This window comes from Gymnoscopelus braueri (assembly GCF_963280865.1).
Source record: "Gymnoscopelus braueri genome assembly, chromosome: 13".
Classification (NCBI taxonomy): domain Eukaryota; kingdom Metazoa; phylum Chordata; class Actinopteri; order Myctophiformes; family Myctophidae; genus Gymnoscopelus; species Gymnoscopelus braueri.
In genome coordinates this window covers 3,499,981-3,517,269 of record NC_137615.1, presented here as the reverse complement: position 1 = coordinate 3,517,269, position 17,289 = coordinate 3,499,981, and the positions used below count along the sequence as shown (strand labels likewise).

At 42.3% G+C, this 17,289-nt stretch overlaps 2 protein-coding genes across 3 annotated transcripts in view; one reads left to right on the top strand and one right to left on the bottom strand.

Moving 5' to 3' along the window:
* Positions 1-17,289, top strand: part of LOC308097978 (stonustoxin subunit beta-like) — a gene marked incomplete at both ends in the record, with an annotated part of 149,034 nt that overhangs the window by 11,112 nt on the left and 120,633 nt on the right. The gene's annotated exons all lie outside the window — the stretch shown is intronic.
* Positions 1-17,289, bottom strand: part of LOC308097977 (multidrug resistance-associated protein 1-like) — an 85,221-nt gene that overhangs the window by 39,549 nt on the left and 28,383 nt on the right. For both annotated transcript variants that reach the window (XM_080446168.1, XM_080446169.1), the window contains exons 9-16: positions 15,985-16,162; positions 13,113-13,274; positions 11,659-11,751; positions 11,191-11,394; positions 9,210-9,356; positions 1,921-2,008; positions 564-633; positions 255-381 (exon numbers count right to left, since the gene is read on the bottom strand). In XM_080446168.1, the coding sequence (XP_080302294.1) occupies positions 255-381; positions 564-633; positions 1,921-2,008; positions 9,210-9,356; positions 11,191-11,394; positions 11,659-11,751; positions 13,113-13,274; positions 15,985-16,162 (1,069 nt within the window). The remainder of the gene's footprint in view (positions 1-254; positions 382-563; positions 634-1,920; positions 2,009-9,209; positions 9,357-11,190; positions 11,395-11,658; positions 11,752-13,112; positions 13,275-15,984; positions 16,163-17,289) is intronic.

The following is a 17,289-nucleotide window of genomic DNA, read 5'->3' as shown; positions in this document are numbered from 1 at the left end:
TGTGTGTGTGAGTGAGTGAGTGAGTGAGTGAGTGAGTGAGTGAGTGAGTGAGTGAGAATGTGTGTGAGAGAGAGAGAGACAGAGAGACAGAGACAGAGACAGAGAGAGAGACAGAGAGAGAGAGAGAGCGTGCGTGCGTGCGTGCGTGCGTGCGTGCGTGCGTGCGTGCGTGCGTGCGTGCGTGCGTGCGTGCGTGCGTGCGTGCGTGAGTGAGTGTGTGTGTGTATGAGAGAGAGAAAGAGCGAGAGAGAGACCTTGACAGACACTGTCCCATCTAGTTTCTCCATCTCTCCCAGCAGAGCAGAGAGCAGCGAAGACTTTCCAGATCCTACATGTCCAACCACCGCTACCAGAGAGCCTTCTGGGATGGACACGTTCAACCTAACACACACACACACACACACACACACACACGCATTACAACTTGTGAGGACGTCAACATTTTAGGGCAGAGATCTTTATGAATGCAGTTCTTTACCATAAACCATAAGAGAATAGAAGTTACACCTTTTGAACGCACATGGGTGACATTACACTTCACACACACACACACACACACACACCTCTTCAAAGTCTCCGGTTCATCTCTGGACCAGCTGAAAGCCCCGTCCACTATGGAGATACTGACAGCAGCTAGGAGGAGGAGGAGACAGGAGGAGAGAGGAGGAGACAGGAGAAGAGAGAGGAGGACACAGGAGAGGAGGGGAGAGAGGAAGAATGAGAAGAAAAGAACAGCATGAACTTGTTGTGACACTTGGGAATCGAACCCGGGACTCCCATGCGGAAAGCTAACATCTTAACCACTAGCCTTCCCCTTTTAGGCTAGTGGTTAAGATGTTGGCTTTCCACACGGGAGACCCGGCCTGGTACGGAAACTGTACCGCCCGAGAAAAGATCAACCTACAGCGAGTGGTGCGATCAGCTGTACAAAATATACAAAAAGCGGTGTGTAGTCAAAGCCCAGCGCAACATCAAGGACAAGCACCACCCCACCAGGTTCATGAACAGCTTCCACCTGCCTGTCATCAGACTGCTGAACAAGGCTCAAGCCTTGTTCAGCAGTCTGATGACAGGCGGTGCTGTCAGACTGGTCTCTGACCTTTGGTCTTCCTTGGACCTACTTGTGGATTATACCAGTGTCAGTCTACCTTATGTGGATTATGCGTATACCTTTAATCCCATGTACAACGCACTGACTTTTGTCTTTTATTGTGTTTTTTTTTTTGCACCTTAACACATTAACCGCCAAGGCCGTAGTCCTACGGTCCATTAAATCCAACTGTTAAGCGCCGAGACCGTAGCCCTACGGTCCACGGTCTTTTCGCGTTGAAAATTTACCAGGTGCACTTTCGGAATTTTTTGATCCATTTCCGGTTCCGGTTTGATGACCGGAAACAGAATTATTTGGCATCCGGTTTTCACGATCACGTCCGCTCCCATTCTAAAGCGCACACTGAAACTCAATTCTCTTCCTGTAGTTGTTTCTCCTCGCATATCACTGTTTAACGTAATCCGCTCTAACTACAATCATGGAGATCCGTTTGACATGCGGTTTTCACTGGGAGATACAGTGAGATGTCGCGGATGTAAACAGACCGTGTACGGCTCAATCTTAAGGATTTTAACAAGATCTATGGCGACATGAAAAAAACAAAAAAACAACAACAACACGTTGGCGCTGGTGAGTACATTATGAGATTAACCTCTGGCGGTCAATGTGTTAACTAACGTCCATAAGTATATCATGCACAGATCTGCTGCTATGTTCACGCACCTTTATACCTTATCTCAGGTACCATGTGTAAATATGTAGATATATAGAATAGCCTATCTACAAGCTCACAACGCGTCACAATGTGTGTGTGTGTGTGTGTGTGTGTGTGTGTGTGTGTGTGTGTGTGTAAAGGGGGCGGGGCTTACATCCTGCTATCATCTTCCTCTCCACGCTGTCCTCCTGCAGCTCCTCGTGGGACAGAAACACTCGGAGACGCTTCATGGAGACGCTGGCCTAGAGAGACAGACCGTACAGACAGACAGACAGACACCCACAGACAGAAAAGAACCACACAGACACAAAGCAGAAAGGAGACGTACAGACGTACAGACGTACAGATGGTGTGTGTGTGTGTGTGGGGGGGGGGGGTGTTGGGGGGGGGTGTTGTTTGACAGGAGAACAGGTATGTGAGTGATTTATTGTCAGAAGGGAGAGGGTTATGGGAGGAAGAACGCAAAACATTGACAGAGGAAAGAAGAGAGGGTTTCATGAAATGGATGTTTTGTTAGATATGGACAGAAAAAGCTCCTCTGTCCAGCAGGGCTGTCACTATTACACATTTAAGTTGACCATTCATTCATTTGTCACACAATTGCGATTAACGATTTGATTGTGTTTTTTGGTGTTGAACATTGGAACATATGAATACAATGTTCAACAGTTCTTTAGGCTTCATAATCACAGATTGCACAGGGCTGATTTATAACTTAAATATACAAAGAAATTACTGACGCATTTAATGATTTAATACTTCAAAAATATGTAAAAATATTTCCGCTATTTTTGGGAAAATGCTTGAAAACATTGAAACGATTATGACGATTATGTTAAAATAATTGATTATCTAAGATAATTGCGATTAGGCGACTGTGTAATAATGTGACAGGCCTACTGTCCAGCAGGTCACATCTTCATATGGCGATCATAGACATTAACAGAAATTCAACTAATGTCCACGATATGCATCAGGCTGCATTTTTCTGCCTGTTTTGAATATAATATTTGAATAAGATGCTTGATGTGACATAATAGTAATAATAATAATAATCATATTATGTATTTTACATACTTGTTTATCCAGACCAATGTGTGTATTTTTAGGCAATTCGTGAACTACATTTACAGTATCAACTTACAGACACTTCTCTGATGTCTTCTAAAATGTATTACACAAGTCTCTGTTAACCCATTAAGGCCGGGAACGCATCTGTGTAATGTTTTAGATTTATTTGGCTATTGAAAAATAGCAGATATACAAGCTCATACATAGTGTGGCACCGAGTGCCGCGCTACGAGCTTGTAGATCTGCTATTTTTGAAAAATCTTGAAATTTTGCAAATCTTTGAATATATATATTTTTAAGCGGCATATCATAGCGCGGCACCGAGTGCCGCGCTATGAGCTTGTATATCTACTATTTTTCAATAGCCAAATAAATCAAAAAAAATTACACAGATGCGTTCCCGGTCTTAATGGGTTAAGTAAATGAACCCTGGGCTAGCTGTCACTATTAAAATGCTCCCAACAAACAGGCCTCTTCATCCGTGTTGGTTCAATAGACGGTTCCATCCTATAAGAACAATCACACCACTGTCCTGACTCTGTGTACACGGCCTGTCTGTAACCACTGGCAGCTGCTGGCTAACTAGCTGGACTATAAACATATCGATTTAAATAATATTCCATAAGAGTTTCAAATTAGCTAGTACCGTATTTTCCGCACTATAAGGCGCATCTGAGTATAAGGCGCACCTTCAATAAATGTATTATTTTCATATATAGGGCGCACCGCAATTATAAGGCACATCCGCACTATAAGGCGCACTGACGGTGCGGCTTATAGTGCGGAAAATACGGTAGTCTAAACAGCTGCCAGGGTGTTTAGAAAAGATGTTATGTTCACACATCTCCTCCTAGCAACAATAGAATGTGCCGTGGTGGACATTATATGTAAGTACATTCATTGATTAGATTACTGTATATAAGTACTTTTTTAATCTTTATATCTGTACTTTACTTGAGTATTTGTTTTTTGAAACTCTTGGCTTTCCCTCTCTTCACTCACACTTAAAGCTCTATTTCAAAAACGGTGAACATTTCTCAATTTCAATACAGCAATGCAAATGTACTCTGTAATTAGCACGTTCAAATATTTTTTTAAAGCATGCAACTTTTCAACTCAAGTGAGGTTGAGCATTTTGTCCACCACTGACAGAATGCTTAAAGGGATACTGTCTGTAGTTCACCCCAAAAAAACGACTTTCTTCTATGTATTAGTCACCCCATGGAGACTTGAATTCATTGATATTTATTTAGTTTTGTCTCATTCCTAAGACAATAATGTGATGACCAGCGGACCGGTAGGAGACACAAAGGAGACTCTTTGTGTCTCCTACCGGAACCGCTGCCGGTCATCAAATTATTGGCTTAGGAATGAGACAAAAACAAAAAATATACATGAATTCAAGTCTGCATGGGTTGAGTTATCCATAGAAGAAAAGTAATTTTAGGGGTGAACTATCCCTTTAAAGGGCAAGAACACTTTGGCTGTGGTTTATTGGGTTGTGTAGTTACCTTGCCATGATGATTGAGAAATCTAAAATAATTTGATTAGAAATTGGTCATTGAAAATATGCTCCTCGTTGACTTACATTGTACGGTAGAGAGGCTCAGTAGGAGCTCTTTGAGCCTGTAAACAAAGCTGATTCTGACAATATAGAGCATTGGTTGGGGGGGGGGGTACCAGGGGGTCCCCGGCAAAATTGTTAGTTAATTAGTTAATTAGTTAATTATCCGACAGAATCGTCCACAGACGGGATTAAAACCCTTATTTATTGAAAAATATGGATTTTCTCGTAGATTGAAAATGTCAGAATGGATAAAACACATCTACGAGAGTTGTAATCTACGGCTAGTACAACCTAAGTCAACGAGGAGCACATTGTCAATGACCGATTTCTAATCGACAGAGCAGTTATGTTTCATCGCCCACCTCTGGCATACTTTGCCATCATCATGACGGCAAGGTAACCACGGTAACCAAACACAACCTGTAACCCTCTACCAAAGAGTCCTACACCTTTAGAGTCCTTTAGAGTAGTCTCTAAAACACAGGAGCAACAACGTGCTGCCCAAACGTCATCAGCAGCCTGATAGGATGTGGCCAGCCTCCTTCTACCACTTAAAACCAAACCAGTCTGTCAATCCCAGCCGCTGGTGTGTGTGTGTGTGTGTGTGTGTGTGTGTGTGTGTGTGTGTGTGTGTGTGTGTGTGTGTGTGTGTGTGAGATCATGCGAGGTGCTCACAGTACAACAACCCTGTGTTATACGCTCAATGAAGCAGTGTGTCCGATATGAAGTCAACTTTAACCCATTAAGACCGGGAACGCATCGGTGTGTCATTTTTAAGATGTCTTTGGCTATTCAAAAAATAGCAGATCTACAAGCTCGTAGCGCTGCACCGAGTGCCGTGCTACGAGCTTATAGATTTGCTATTTTTGAGAAAACTTGAAAAAAAAATCTTTGAATATATATTTATTAAAGTGAACATCTTTAACTAAAATCTTTGCCTCTGGGGGATTCTACAAATGTTGCTATAACCAGTGGTTCTTAAACTTTTTCATGTCAAGGGCCACCCACAACAATATGTATTTGTCCGCGGACCCCCCTCATCTAAAAATATTTAGTTCCAGGGACCCCCAGAAGCAAAGATTTGAGTTGCATAATGTATATGTCACAGGGTGAATGGAGAACCAGGTAGATTGAAGACAGAGCGCTCGTTTTTAGGCACGGGGCTTCGGTGCGAGGCGGGGCTTTTCGAGACAGGGTTTATTAGCGAGGCTCGCGAGAAGGAGGACGTGGCGCTGCGAGGCGGGGGTTTATTAGGGGAACGCTGAACACGCGTTCACACGCACACGCTTGTCCATGACGGAGGCGCGCCGACTCAGTAGAGCTTGAGGCCGAGGAAGCGCGCCCTCACGCCTCCAGGCGCGAGTGCCCGCGCTGACCGGCCGATGCTCTACTAGTCGACTCAGCGCCGTTTGAGTTGTAAACCGATAGGGACAGAATAGTTATTTTCATGGATCACTGTGTGTGTGTGTGTGTGTGTGTGTGTGTGTGTGTGTCAGGGAGAAACTAAAACAAAAGCCAGAACACAATAAAAGTATCTTAACAGTCCTGCTTTCAATAAACCAAATTGAAAGCATGAGCGCGCGCGCGTGCGTGCGTGCGTGCGTGCGTGCGTGCGTGCGTGCGTGCGTGCGTGCGTGCGTGCGTGCGTGCGTGCGTGCGTGCGTGCGTGCGTGCGTGTATGGTCGCGGCCATATATGTTGTGCACAAGCCTGGCTCGTGGCTCTCTCTAGTGTTGCTTCTACAGAATTGCTGGGTGGGTGGGAAAAAACGAGCGCGCCTTCTTCAATCTACCTGGTTCTCCATTCACCCTGTAACATATATACTCAAAGATTTGCACACATTTTCACGATTGTTTAAAAAAAATGTGTTTCCGGTCTCAACAGGCTAAGAGTTAAAGCAATAAGACGCGAGTGAGTTGTGCAAACAGGCAACATCCCCATGATATGAAATGATGAGCCAAATACCAGCAAAACATCCACGTGCATCAAACCTTTTGATGTGGTTATTAGAATGAGTGTGGTGTCCTTTATTTCAACACTGCATTCAGCCGTTTTCAATGTTAAATGAATATTTTTTACTTGCATTTACTGTTCTTTGGCCCGTGTGAGTGATCAGATGCAATCTTAATATCGGCTTATTACTGATAAGTGCAAAGCGTCAGCTTTCCTGGGTCTCTCTATACGTTACAAATACATGTTAATAGATTCGTGATTTCCCAGATTATAAGGAACATACCGATGTTCGCTTTTTAACCCTTTTAACGCTGCAGTCAGGCCTTGTTAAACACCGTGAGACATTAGTAGATTCATGTCAAATTTACAGCAAATACAATTAATCAATGAATCAATCAACAGCATAATACAAAACAATATCTGAAAGGTTCTCTAGATATCACTCTGTTATCTTACAGGTTAGACAATGTTACATTAAGGTTAGTCATGTTAGTTTAGCACTGCGACGATAGCATGAGTACTAGCATTACACGTTGTGACTCAAGATCACAGATTAGCCACTGTCTTTAGAACAGTCTCATTAACAGTCAGTTCACACCAAGCGTTAACGAGGCAGAGAAAGCGACAAAAGGGACAAATCGCACGGCAGTTCGTCAATTACGATGCCGATCATGAATGATGCCACCAGTGTTGATTTTGACAGCAAATTTAGTTTTAGTCATATTTTAGTCATCTGAAATGTTTTAGTTTTTGTCTAGTTTTAGTCGACTAAATCTACAGTTGATTTAGTCAACTAAAAGGTATGTTGGCGGTGCCTTGATGGCGTCATAATGGCCGATGTTACACTTGGTTGCATGCTGAAAATAGCCGATCTACAAGCTTGTAGATCTGCTATTTTCAGAGCGCAACACCCGAGCACAACCAAACATAAAATGACTTGTCTTTTAGTTCTACTGGATCTCTTCTCCACTAGATCCCTCACTAACATTTTAGTCTAGTTTTTATTTGTTGACGAAATCGTCAATATATTTAGTCTTAGTTTTAGTCATCATAGCTTAGTTTATATTTGGTTTTCACCAGTGAAAAAAGGTAGTCGACAGACATTTTTCGTCATAGTTTTAGTCGATGAAATCAACACTGGATAGCTCACAAAGTGTGAATTAGATGTCTTCATGCAAGCGAACAAACACAGACAGAAAGCAGAAATCACGTGCGAGAAGAGTTAGTTACAGTAGTAGTAGAGTTGGTTAAAGTGGTAGTAGAGTTGGTTAAAGTGGTAGTAGAGTTGGTTAAAGTGGTAGTAGTAGTAGTAGTAGTAGTAGTAGTAGTTGTAGTAGTAGTAGTAGTAGTAGTAGTAGTAGTAGTAGTAGTAGTAGTAGTAGTAGTAGTTGTAGTAGTAGTAGTAGTAGTAGTAGTAGTAGTAGTAGTAGTAGTAGTAGTAGTAGTAGTAGTAGTAGTAGTAGTAGTAGTAGTAGTAGTAGTAGTAGTAGTAGTAGTAGTAGTAGTAGTAGTAGTAGTAGTTGTAGTAGTAGTAGTAGTAGTAGTAGTAGTAGTAGTAGTAGTAGTAGTGGTATTATTAGCGACGTGACGGGCGGCTGAAGGCAAAGCGAAAACGTTGGCGGTGCTGCTGAGGCTGAGGCGATGTGATTGACTGACTGATGATGGCTAAAGGAACTGGTTCTCAACATAAGGTCCGGGGGGACCACCAGGGGGGGTCCAAATGGAAACCTTAAACAGGTCTGTAACTCTGAGAGTGTACAAATGGAACCGAAAACCAAATGGAACCAAAACCAAATGGACCCTTACAGGTTTGTTTGGTTCCAGTTGTACACTCCACATCAGAAGACATGGTATGGTAGCATGCAGCCCCTTAACACTGTGTTTACTGTGATCTACGCTACAGGCGCTACATGATGTCTTATGGTAGCATGTAGCCTCCTCCAGAGTTAAAGGTAGGGTATTTTTTGGTTAAAACAAAACGTTTTTTTTGTTAAAAGGTTAAAGCACTATATTCTGACAGTAATCATTGCTATAGAGTGTTTGTTCAGTAACAGGAGTCTCTCCCTGTCTCTCCAGCTCTTTAATAAACATAAAATACATTTTCAGGTAGGTGACAACATTTCAGCCAATCGGGAGAGAGTAGCCATTTATCAGCTTAATTTTGATAGTGTTACATTTCCAATTGTGTGTCTGCTCATTTCTTTGTGTCAGCACTTCTAATTTCACTTGTTTAATCCGTATCCCGTCTGATTTCTCTATCCTGATTGGATGAAATTTGGTATCCTGACCTGGAAATGCATTTTCTGTTTATTCAAAGAGCTGTAGAGACATGCAGACTCCTGTTACTGAACAAACACTCTATAGCAATGATTACTATGATTACTATCACAATATAGAGCTATTTTACACTTATTTTAACCAAATAAAATCACCTACCTTTAACCCGTTAAGACCTGGAACGCATCTGTGTCACTTTAGATTTCTTTGGCTATTCAAAAATAGCAGATCTACAAGCTCACAGCGCGGCACCGAGTGCCGCGCGATGAGCTTGTAGATCTGCTATTTTAAATAAATCTTGAAACATTTTTATTTTATTTCTTTTTCAAAAAACTATTTTTTTTTTTAAAGAATGGCCTCAGTTTTTAATGGGTTAAATGAACATGAGACCTTTACAGTGTAGATTGGGGGGAGGGGGGGGGTCCCAAATATTCCAAATATGTTGTCACAGACCCCTAAAGGGTCCATTGTGCGGACCCCCTGCATGGTGGAGCAAACCCCCCCCCAGACATTGGGACACCAGAGGGCGCTGCAGCATGATGTTACACATGGGGGGAGGACCGGCCACACACCAACCTGCACCATGCTGCTGATGACCATGGGCAGCATGTTGAGGGGGAAGCGCAGGATGTTGAACAGAGCCAGAGACACGAAGGCCTTCTGGGCGTCCAGGATGTTGTTCTCGTCGCTCAGGACGTACACGGCGAACGTGGACAGCGCCACCTGCAGGATGAGCCAAGCGTGGGGCCCGAGTCACAAGAAAGAAAGAAAGAAAGAAAGAAAGAAGGGGGGAGAGAGGTTGTGTGTTAACCCATTAAGACCTGGAACTGTGTCATTTTTAGATTTGAGCTAAAAAAGCATTATTTTACACTTTGGGCTATTCAAAAATAGCAGATATACAAGCTCATAGCGCGGCACCGAGTGCCGCGCTACGAGCTTGTAGATCTGCTATTTTTGAAAAATCGTGAAAATGTGCGCAAATCTTTGAATATATATATTTTTAAAGCGAACATTTTTAACTCAAATCGTTGCTTCTGGGGGGTCCCTGGAACAAAATATTTTGATGGGGGTCCGCGGCCAAATACATATAATTTTGGGGGTCCTTGACATGAAAAAGATTCAGCACCACTGATATAGAAACATACGTTTTTCAGAAAACTGTTGGGATTTAGGAGACATGTAGAATCGGCTTCAGGTCTCAATGGGTTAATCATAGCACCATAGAATTGGTGGTTTCTCAAACCATTTCATGTGAAGGACCGCCAAAAAAATTTTTTTTTGCTGCCTCAAAAAATATTTTTGTGCCAGGAAATAACTAATGTTCTAGTTTAGTCTAGTTTTTATTTGTTGACAACATTTTCGATATATTTAGTCATATTTTGCATATAGAGCAGGGATGGGCAGCATTTTCTGACTTTGATAAAGTGAGCGAAGGGCCACAAGTTGGACTATTGAAACTTAAAAACACATGAATTATGTTAAAACTACATGAATTTGATAGACACAACACTTTACAATAGGATCAAATATGTTTTGTTTTTTTGTTTTACAGCTGTACTGTATCACTCACATCATCAAACACATTATGTTATAATTATGGATCCATGGCAGACTGTTTACATTAACTCATTCACTGCCAAGGACGTAATTAACGCAATTTTTTCCAATTACCAATTCTGCCACGGACATAATAAACGTAATTCGTTTATTTTATTTTATAAAGGATCACACTGTTCTTCATCACTCGCATGACCATTTTCACTGTAACTCCCCCAGATACGGAAATAACGAATAACGATTTTCATTTCCATCCGCTTCCTGTATAACTTTTTCATTGAAACGTCTCTTTCTCGAGTTGCCTTTTATTTCGCCGTGTTACGCGAGGCGCAGCTGTTTTGAAACTGCTGCTAGAGGAGAAGGGAATGTCGCGGAAGGAATATTCTTTCTCTGGGACACACACACACACACACACACACACACACACACACACACGTACCCTGTCTGTTTACCAACAGTCTGTACATTTTCTGTGGCGAGCTGAAAAAGTAATAAAACCGTGCATCTCTGACGAGTAATGGCGTGTTCACATGGCGCTGCACGAGAAGTAGCTGATCCGATTGGTATGTTTGTTGTCTGGGCGACGTGCACGGATAGCGTGTGTGTTTACAAACGATTGGACTTGCGATCATAATGAATATAATTTTTTGGTGACCTGTTGAAAGTTACAAAAAAAAAAACGAAAATTGCTGCAGTGGGCAAACACAGCCAGAAATAAATCTGGCAGTGAATGAGTTGAAAAACATTTAATATTTGAGTACATACGGATGGAATATGGACTGCAGGTATGTACTCAAATGGTACATTAATTGGAGTAGAGTTAAATTAATTTCCCTCAAAATGTTGTTATGTTAATGGTTTTGAGTATGTTGCCCATGTGTGATATAGAGCCTAGTTTTTATTTCACTTTTGTTTAGTTTTCATCACTGAAAAAAAAAAGGTAGATGAACATCAGTGGTATTATTATTATTATATTATCCATGAAGGATGTGTTCCTCACCAGGAAGGGGGCACAGACCCAGGTGAAGGTGGATATGGCGCCCAGGTAGGCAGCCTTCTTGAGGACGCGCAGCTCGCTCTCCCGGATGGCGGACAGCTTGTCGTTGAAGGCCAGCTCCCAGGCGTACAGCTTCAGCACCTTGATGCCGTTCAGAACCTCGTTCATCAGCTTGATGCGGCTGTCCTTGCTCTTCATCTGAGCTACCTATAGTCTCACACACACACACACACACACACACACACACACAAATGCATGTTTTGTAATAATAATCAAAATCTACAAAGTAACTAAAGTTTTCAAATAATTGTAGTGGAGTAGAAGTAAAAGTACTGAAAACTGGAAATACTCCAGTAAAATAAAAATAACTCAAAATTGTACTTAAGTACAGTGTGTGTGTGTGTGTGTGTGTGTGTGTGTGTGTGTGTGTGTGTGTGTGTGTGTGTGTGTGTGTGTGTACAAATGTCCCACCTGGTATGTTTTGGTTTTCATGGCGATGACAGCGTTGACCGGCACCATCAGAATCATCACAGCCACTCCTGCCAGTACAGAGGGACCCAGGTTCTGCAGAGCAACGCCAACACAACATTAAGCTAGCATCATTATGAATACATTACCACTAGGCTAGCATAAAGTCAGTGAAAACAGGTGAAACTTAAAGGCCAGTGCATTGATGGCCTGCAGAAATCTGGTGTCATTCATGGCTATCTGCACACCCTGAATGAATCGGTTGAAAATAATATTTTGGTTTTCACCATTCTATTTATCATCTGTGTGCGCTTTGTAATGTAGAGAACTTTTTTCTTCTTTCTGGTGTGTGTGTGTGTGTGTGTGTGTGTGTGTGTGTGTGTGTGTGTGTGTGTGTGTCTCTTCTCATAGTTTTAGTCGACACCATGAACACCTGTGTAACAGTGTTGATTTCGTCGACTAAAACCTAATTGCGAAATTGCAAAGCCGCGCCTCCGCCCAAGTGCAGCTTACTATGACACCGTGCTCGGGGTGTGTGTCTCTGTCTGTGTGTGTGTCTCTCTGTGTGCAGTATGTGTGCAGCCGCGCCCCCATGTGACTCGCGCTCTCATTGGCTGCTGACAGACGCGCCCCCATGTGACTCACGCTCTCATTGGCTGCTGACAGACGCGCCCCCATGTGACTCACGCTCTCATTGCCTGCTGACAGATGTCAGAGTGGAGCCGTGCATAGATGAGTACTAGGAACTCAGAAACTCCGTGCATAGGAGAACCATCTCCCCCCTATTAACTTCAATACGAGGCGGAGGCAGTCACGTCACTTTCTCTCTACGCTCTCCCCATCACGGTGAAATAACACAGATTATTAACACGGAAGTCCGTAAATACACAACATAACAATTTCAAAAAGACAAAAATAAATAAATAGGGCTGCGTTCGCTTCCAGCGTTCGCGCGTCTTACTTGTAATATAAACTAAGCTATGATGACTAAAACTAAGAATTAATACATTGACAATTTCGTCAACAAATAAAAACTAGACTAAAATGTCAGTGAGGGATCTAGTGGAGAAGAGATCCAGTAGAACTAAAAGACAAGTCGTTTTATGTTTGTTTGCGCTCGGGTGTTGCACTCTGAAAATAGCAGATCTACAAGCTCACAACGCGTCACAGCGCGACGCGTTGTGAGCTTGTAGATCTGCTATTTTCAGCATGCAACCAAGTGTAAAATCAGCCATTACGACGCCATCAACATACATTTTATTCGACTAAATCAACTGTAGATTTTATCGACTACAATCTCATGATATTTAGTCGACTAAAACTAGACAAAAACTAAAACATTTCAGATGACTAAAATATGCTAAACTAAACTGAATTTTATTCAAAAGACTATAAAACTAAATAAAGAATTGCTGTCAAAATCAACACTGGGGTTTTAACCGAGCAGCCTGCAGTACCTGCCAGAGGAAGTAGAGGGCGAGCACCACCTGCAGCGGCGCTGACCACACCATGTTGATGTAGGTGACCAGGTCCATGAAGCGCTGGGCGTCCACAGACATCAGGTTGACGATCTCCCCCACCGTGGAGGTGCGGCGCGCCGCGTTGCTGATCAACAGCGCCTGAGAGGAGAGAGCCCAGGGGGTCAGGGAGTCAGGGGGTCAGGGGGGGAGTCACACAGAAACGCACTAAAATGTGAGTTTGCAGTGGAATGACTTCCATAGTGGCTTCAGGGACACGTTAACCAGCTGACACGACGCCAGGAGGAGCCGAGTATGGAAACGGGGGAACCTTCCGACTGCCAGACAGCCTCTCTATCTCCTGAGCCACACTGCCATATTAAGTTATACGTAGTGGTGGAAAAAGTACTCACTTTTAAGTAAAAGTAAAAGTCTAGAATTCAAAATGTACTTGAGTAAAAGCACAAAAGTATTGTTATCAAAATGTACTTAAAGTACCAAAAGTAAAAGTACTCATTGTGCAGAAAGTTCAAAATGTTTTAAAAAATCTTTTGAAAATAGAAGATGTACAAGCTCACAATGCGTCACATCTCAACACATTGTGAGATTGTAGATCTGCTTTTTTCAAGTGGCCAAAATGTATATAGGGCTGAAGTGGTTAATGTAGGTTTTGTAATAATAATCTAAATCTACAAAGTAACTAGTAACCAAAGTTTTCAAATAATTGTAGTTGAGTAAAAGTACAATATTTGCCTTTGAGATGTAGTGGAGTAGAAGTAAAAGTATAGTAAATTCCTACAGTAGTAGTCTGATTCATGAATGTTTTTTTGTCTGTGATTTTAGCAGAAGGTCCGACCGTTCTCAAGTCAGCTCAGAGGCTGTCTTACCAGGCATCAAAACTTGCGTATGTCATTAGAACGCTTTATTCTTCAAATAAAATATGGATGTGCCCAACATTTGTCAACACATATATATAAAAAGAAGACAAATATGTCAAACAATGTATTGCTTGTAGCCTATGCATAATATAGACATGATGCAGATTCCACCGCTTTTTATTTATTTTCTAGGCTATCAGTTGCATTTAGAGCTGAATTATTACAGTAGGTCCCTCAGTGTGTTTGCCAGTGTCGGCCGACTCAGACAAAGTGTCACGTAATGATGAAAATAGATCATGCCTTGATGTCACCATGGAGGCACAGACACGCCTCCATATCCGCGGTATTAATTTATAATACTGTAGGCTACTGTATATTGATCACATGAACGCCACACACAATAGCCTAATAAGTCGTACCATCTGATGAGGAAACAGTGCTGGATGAAAGCTGTGTCCAGAATAGATCCATTCATGACCCGACGCAGGACAGTGATATTATGATATATACATTCAAAAGACGGATCTCCCCTCAGTAATCAATAAGCTCTGGTCCATAATCTATGGGATAACAGCTTTCCACTTCCAGTGTGCCCTGGAGCAACATCATCTTTTCACCTCGTTCATTAGAAAAGGCTCATATAATATCCTTTCCACGTTATTTATTAGCCTTTTATTTGGTCACGGGGTTAAACGTTGTAAACTTGTTTACTCTCATTACACATGAGAGCATTCATTACGTGATCCATCGTGTGATGGAGGGACTCTCTTCCAGACAGAACAGACGTAAGTTGACGCCGAGTCGCCGACGTCTGTATTTTTACACGAGAAACGAAGTTGAACTTGCACCAGTGTTGCCAGATGTTGTGAGAGAAATAAGCAACCAGATCTAGGAAAACAAGCCCAAAAGAAGCAACTATGGCACTAAGCCATTATGAGCACTCTAATCAAACCTATATACTGTACACATGCAAATTATATACTATAGGCCTATACATTGAAAATAGGCAATCTACAAGCAAATTGAAAATAGCAGATCTACAAGCTCACAACGCTTCGTGATGCGACGCGTTGTGAGCTTGTCGATCTGCTATTTTCAAAAGAAATCTTGAAATAAAATGTGGAATATTTGGAAGTTTTTTTAAAACATTCTAACACCACAAATCTGGTACAGGGCTCCAACTGGCACAAAACATTATCAGATAGGGGTTATAGGGACATATTAGCCTACATATTAATTTGGGGGTCCATGACATGAAAATGTTTGAGAACCACCGGTTAAAATAATTAAAAAGATTGTGAAGCAAGCTTAAATAAGCAACTAAGCTTTAGAAACAAGCCCAAAAAACTGGAACCAGCAACTACCTTGTGGAGGCGTGTCTACAGCTCTAAAACCATCGGCGTAAACGGTAAGAAGCGCTGGCACTGGATGTTAACACATCGAGTGCCAGAGGTTTTTTTAAAACAGGCTACATCCAGTGCCAGCGCTTGGACAATGAACGTGCCTTCAACGTTGGCCTTAAAGGTATCATGACATTCATTTTCACTTTTTTTATTTTCAATGTTTTATTTGGGGTTTTATGACCTCAATTACACCCAAAAAACATGAACTTAGAACATTCAGTGGATTTTCTGTGGTCTGGGGTTTTCTGAATAATTAGGCTGAAAAGTAATCTGAGCTTGGCCCTTCGACAGTGAGGTCACAGTCGATTAATCCCGCCCACTCTCCTCCTCGCCCCTCCCCTCCCCTATCCTTTCCTTTGGGGGGGGCGGAGCAGAGGCGATGATTGACAGGCAAAATCCCTCACCAGCGACACCCGCAGGCAAAGATTTCTTTTTTCATTGCAGTTGAAAAGGCTTTAGAAATGTGAGAGAAAAACACCTGCCATGGAATTTTCACTTAAAACTTTTTGTACACTTTTGAAGGACCAGGACAAAGACTTTGAATGTGGTGTAAAAGTGAATGTCATTAAACCTTTAATTGGGACTGTGTACCTTCCTGTAGACGGCTCCGATGATGGCGGTGCGCAGGCGCATGCCGGTCACAAAGCACACGTGGAAGTACTTCTGCAGGATGAGCGTCTGGACGCACGCAAAGATCAACAGCAGAGACGTGTAGAAGTAGCCCTGCCAGGCGGGGGCGCTGGAGTTGTTGACAAAGCTGATCAGCCGTCTGGAGGAGGAGGAAAGAGGAGAGGAAGTCTGCGTTACTTACACCCTGAACAGAGTAAACGTCACGCTTTGATCTCGCCGCAAAGCGGGCAGCTATGGGCTGCAGTTCCAAACATTGGAACTATCTCATTGGGATAGACAGAGCACTTCCGCGTTCCATTCTTACAATGAGAGTCCACGTTAGTGTCAGAACTGTCTTTATGGCTCTGCACCGGAACAGCTGACAATAGCCGTATTGAAAAGACATTGGGCCTCTTCCTTACTACTGTTACAAATGCTAATGAAGGCTCTGTTACATTTAGTACAGTGGTTCTGAAACCTTTTAAAAACTAGGAAAAGACAACAGTTAGGACATATAACACAATATCCAAAGAGCCAGACCATGTCTAATCTCATATAATGACATATTGCCCAGCCCTGGCTGACAGTACAATGGAAACACCTATTTGTCTTTTATAGATGCATTTGTTAAAATAAAGTCAGTGGCCAATCCAACTGTACCAATAGAAGAACTTTTACAGCTACAGTACAGTAGGTGCCCAGGAATGTGGAGGGAGCTGTGTTCAGGGTCACAGGAGCCAAGTGGCGCTCACACTCTCTCACACACACACACACACACACACACACACACACACACACACAGGAATGTGAAAGTTATTTAAACCCAGTCCAACTTGCCACTTGATTCCCTGCACCAGCAGCAGGCTTTAGAAGTAGAGTACTGTAGCTAGACTTGTCACTTCATTAGAAAAGTAAGGGGATTATCTGTGGTTTACATGCTGATAGGCAAGGCTCTCTGAATGTACTCAGTCCATCTGACTCAAGTATTGTATTTAAGTACAATTGTGAGGTATTTTTTACTTTACTGGAGTATTTACAGTTGTCAGTACTTTTACTTCTACTCCACTACATCTCGGAGTCAAATATTATACTTTTACTCCACTACAATTATTTGAAAACTTGAGTTACTTTGTAGGTTTTGATTATTATAACAAAACATGCATTAACCACTTCAGCCCTAAATACTTTTCGGCCATTTCAAAATAGCAGATCTACAAGCTCACAATGCGTTGCGATGCGACGCATTGTGAGCTTGTAGATCTGCTATTTTCAAATGATTTGTATACA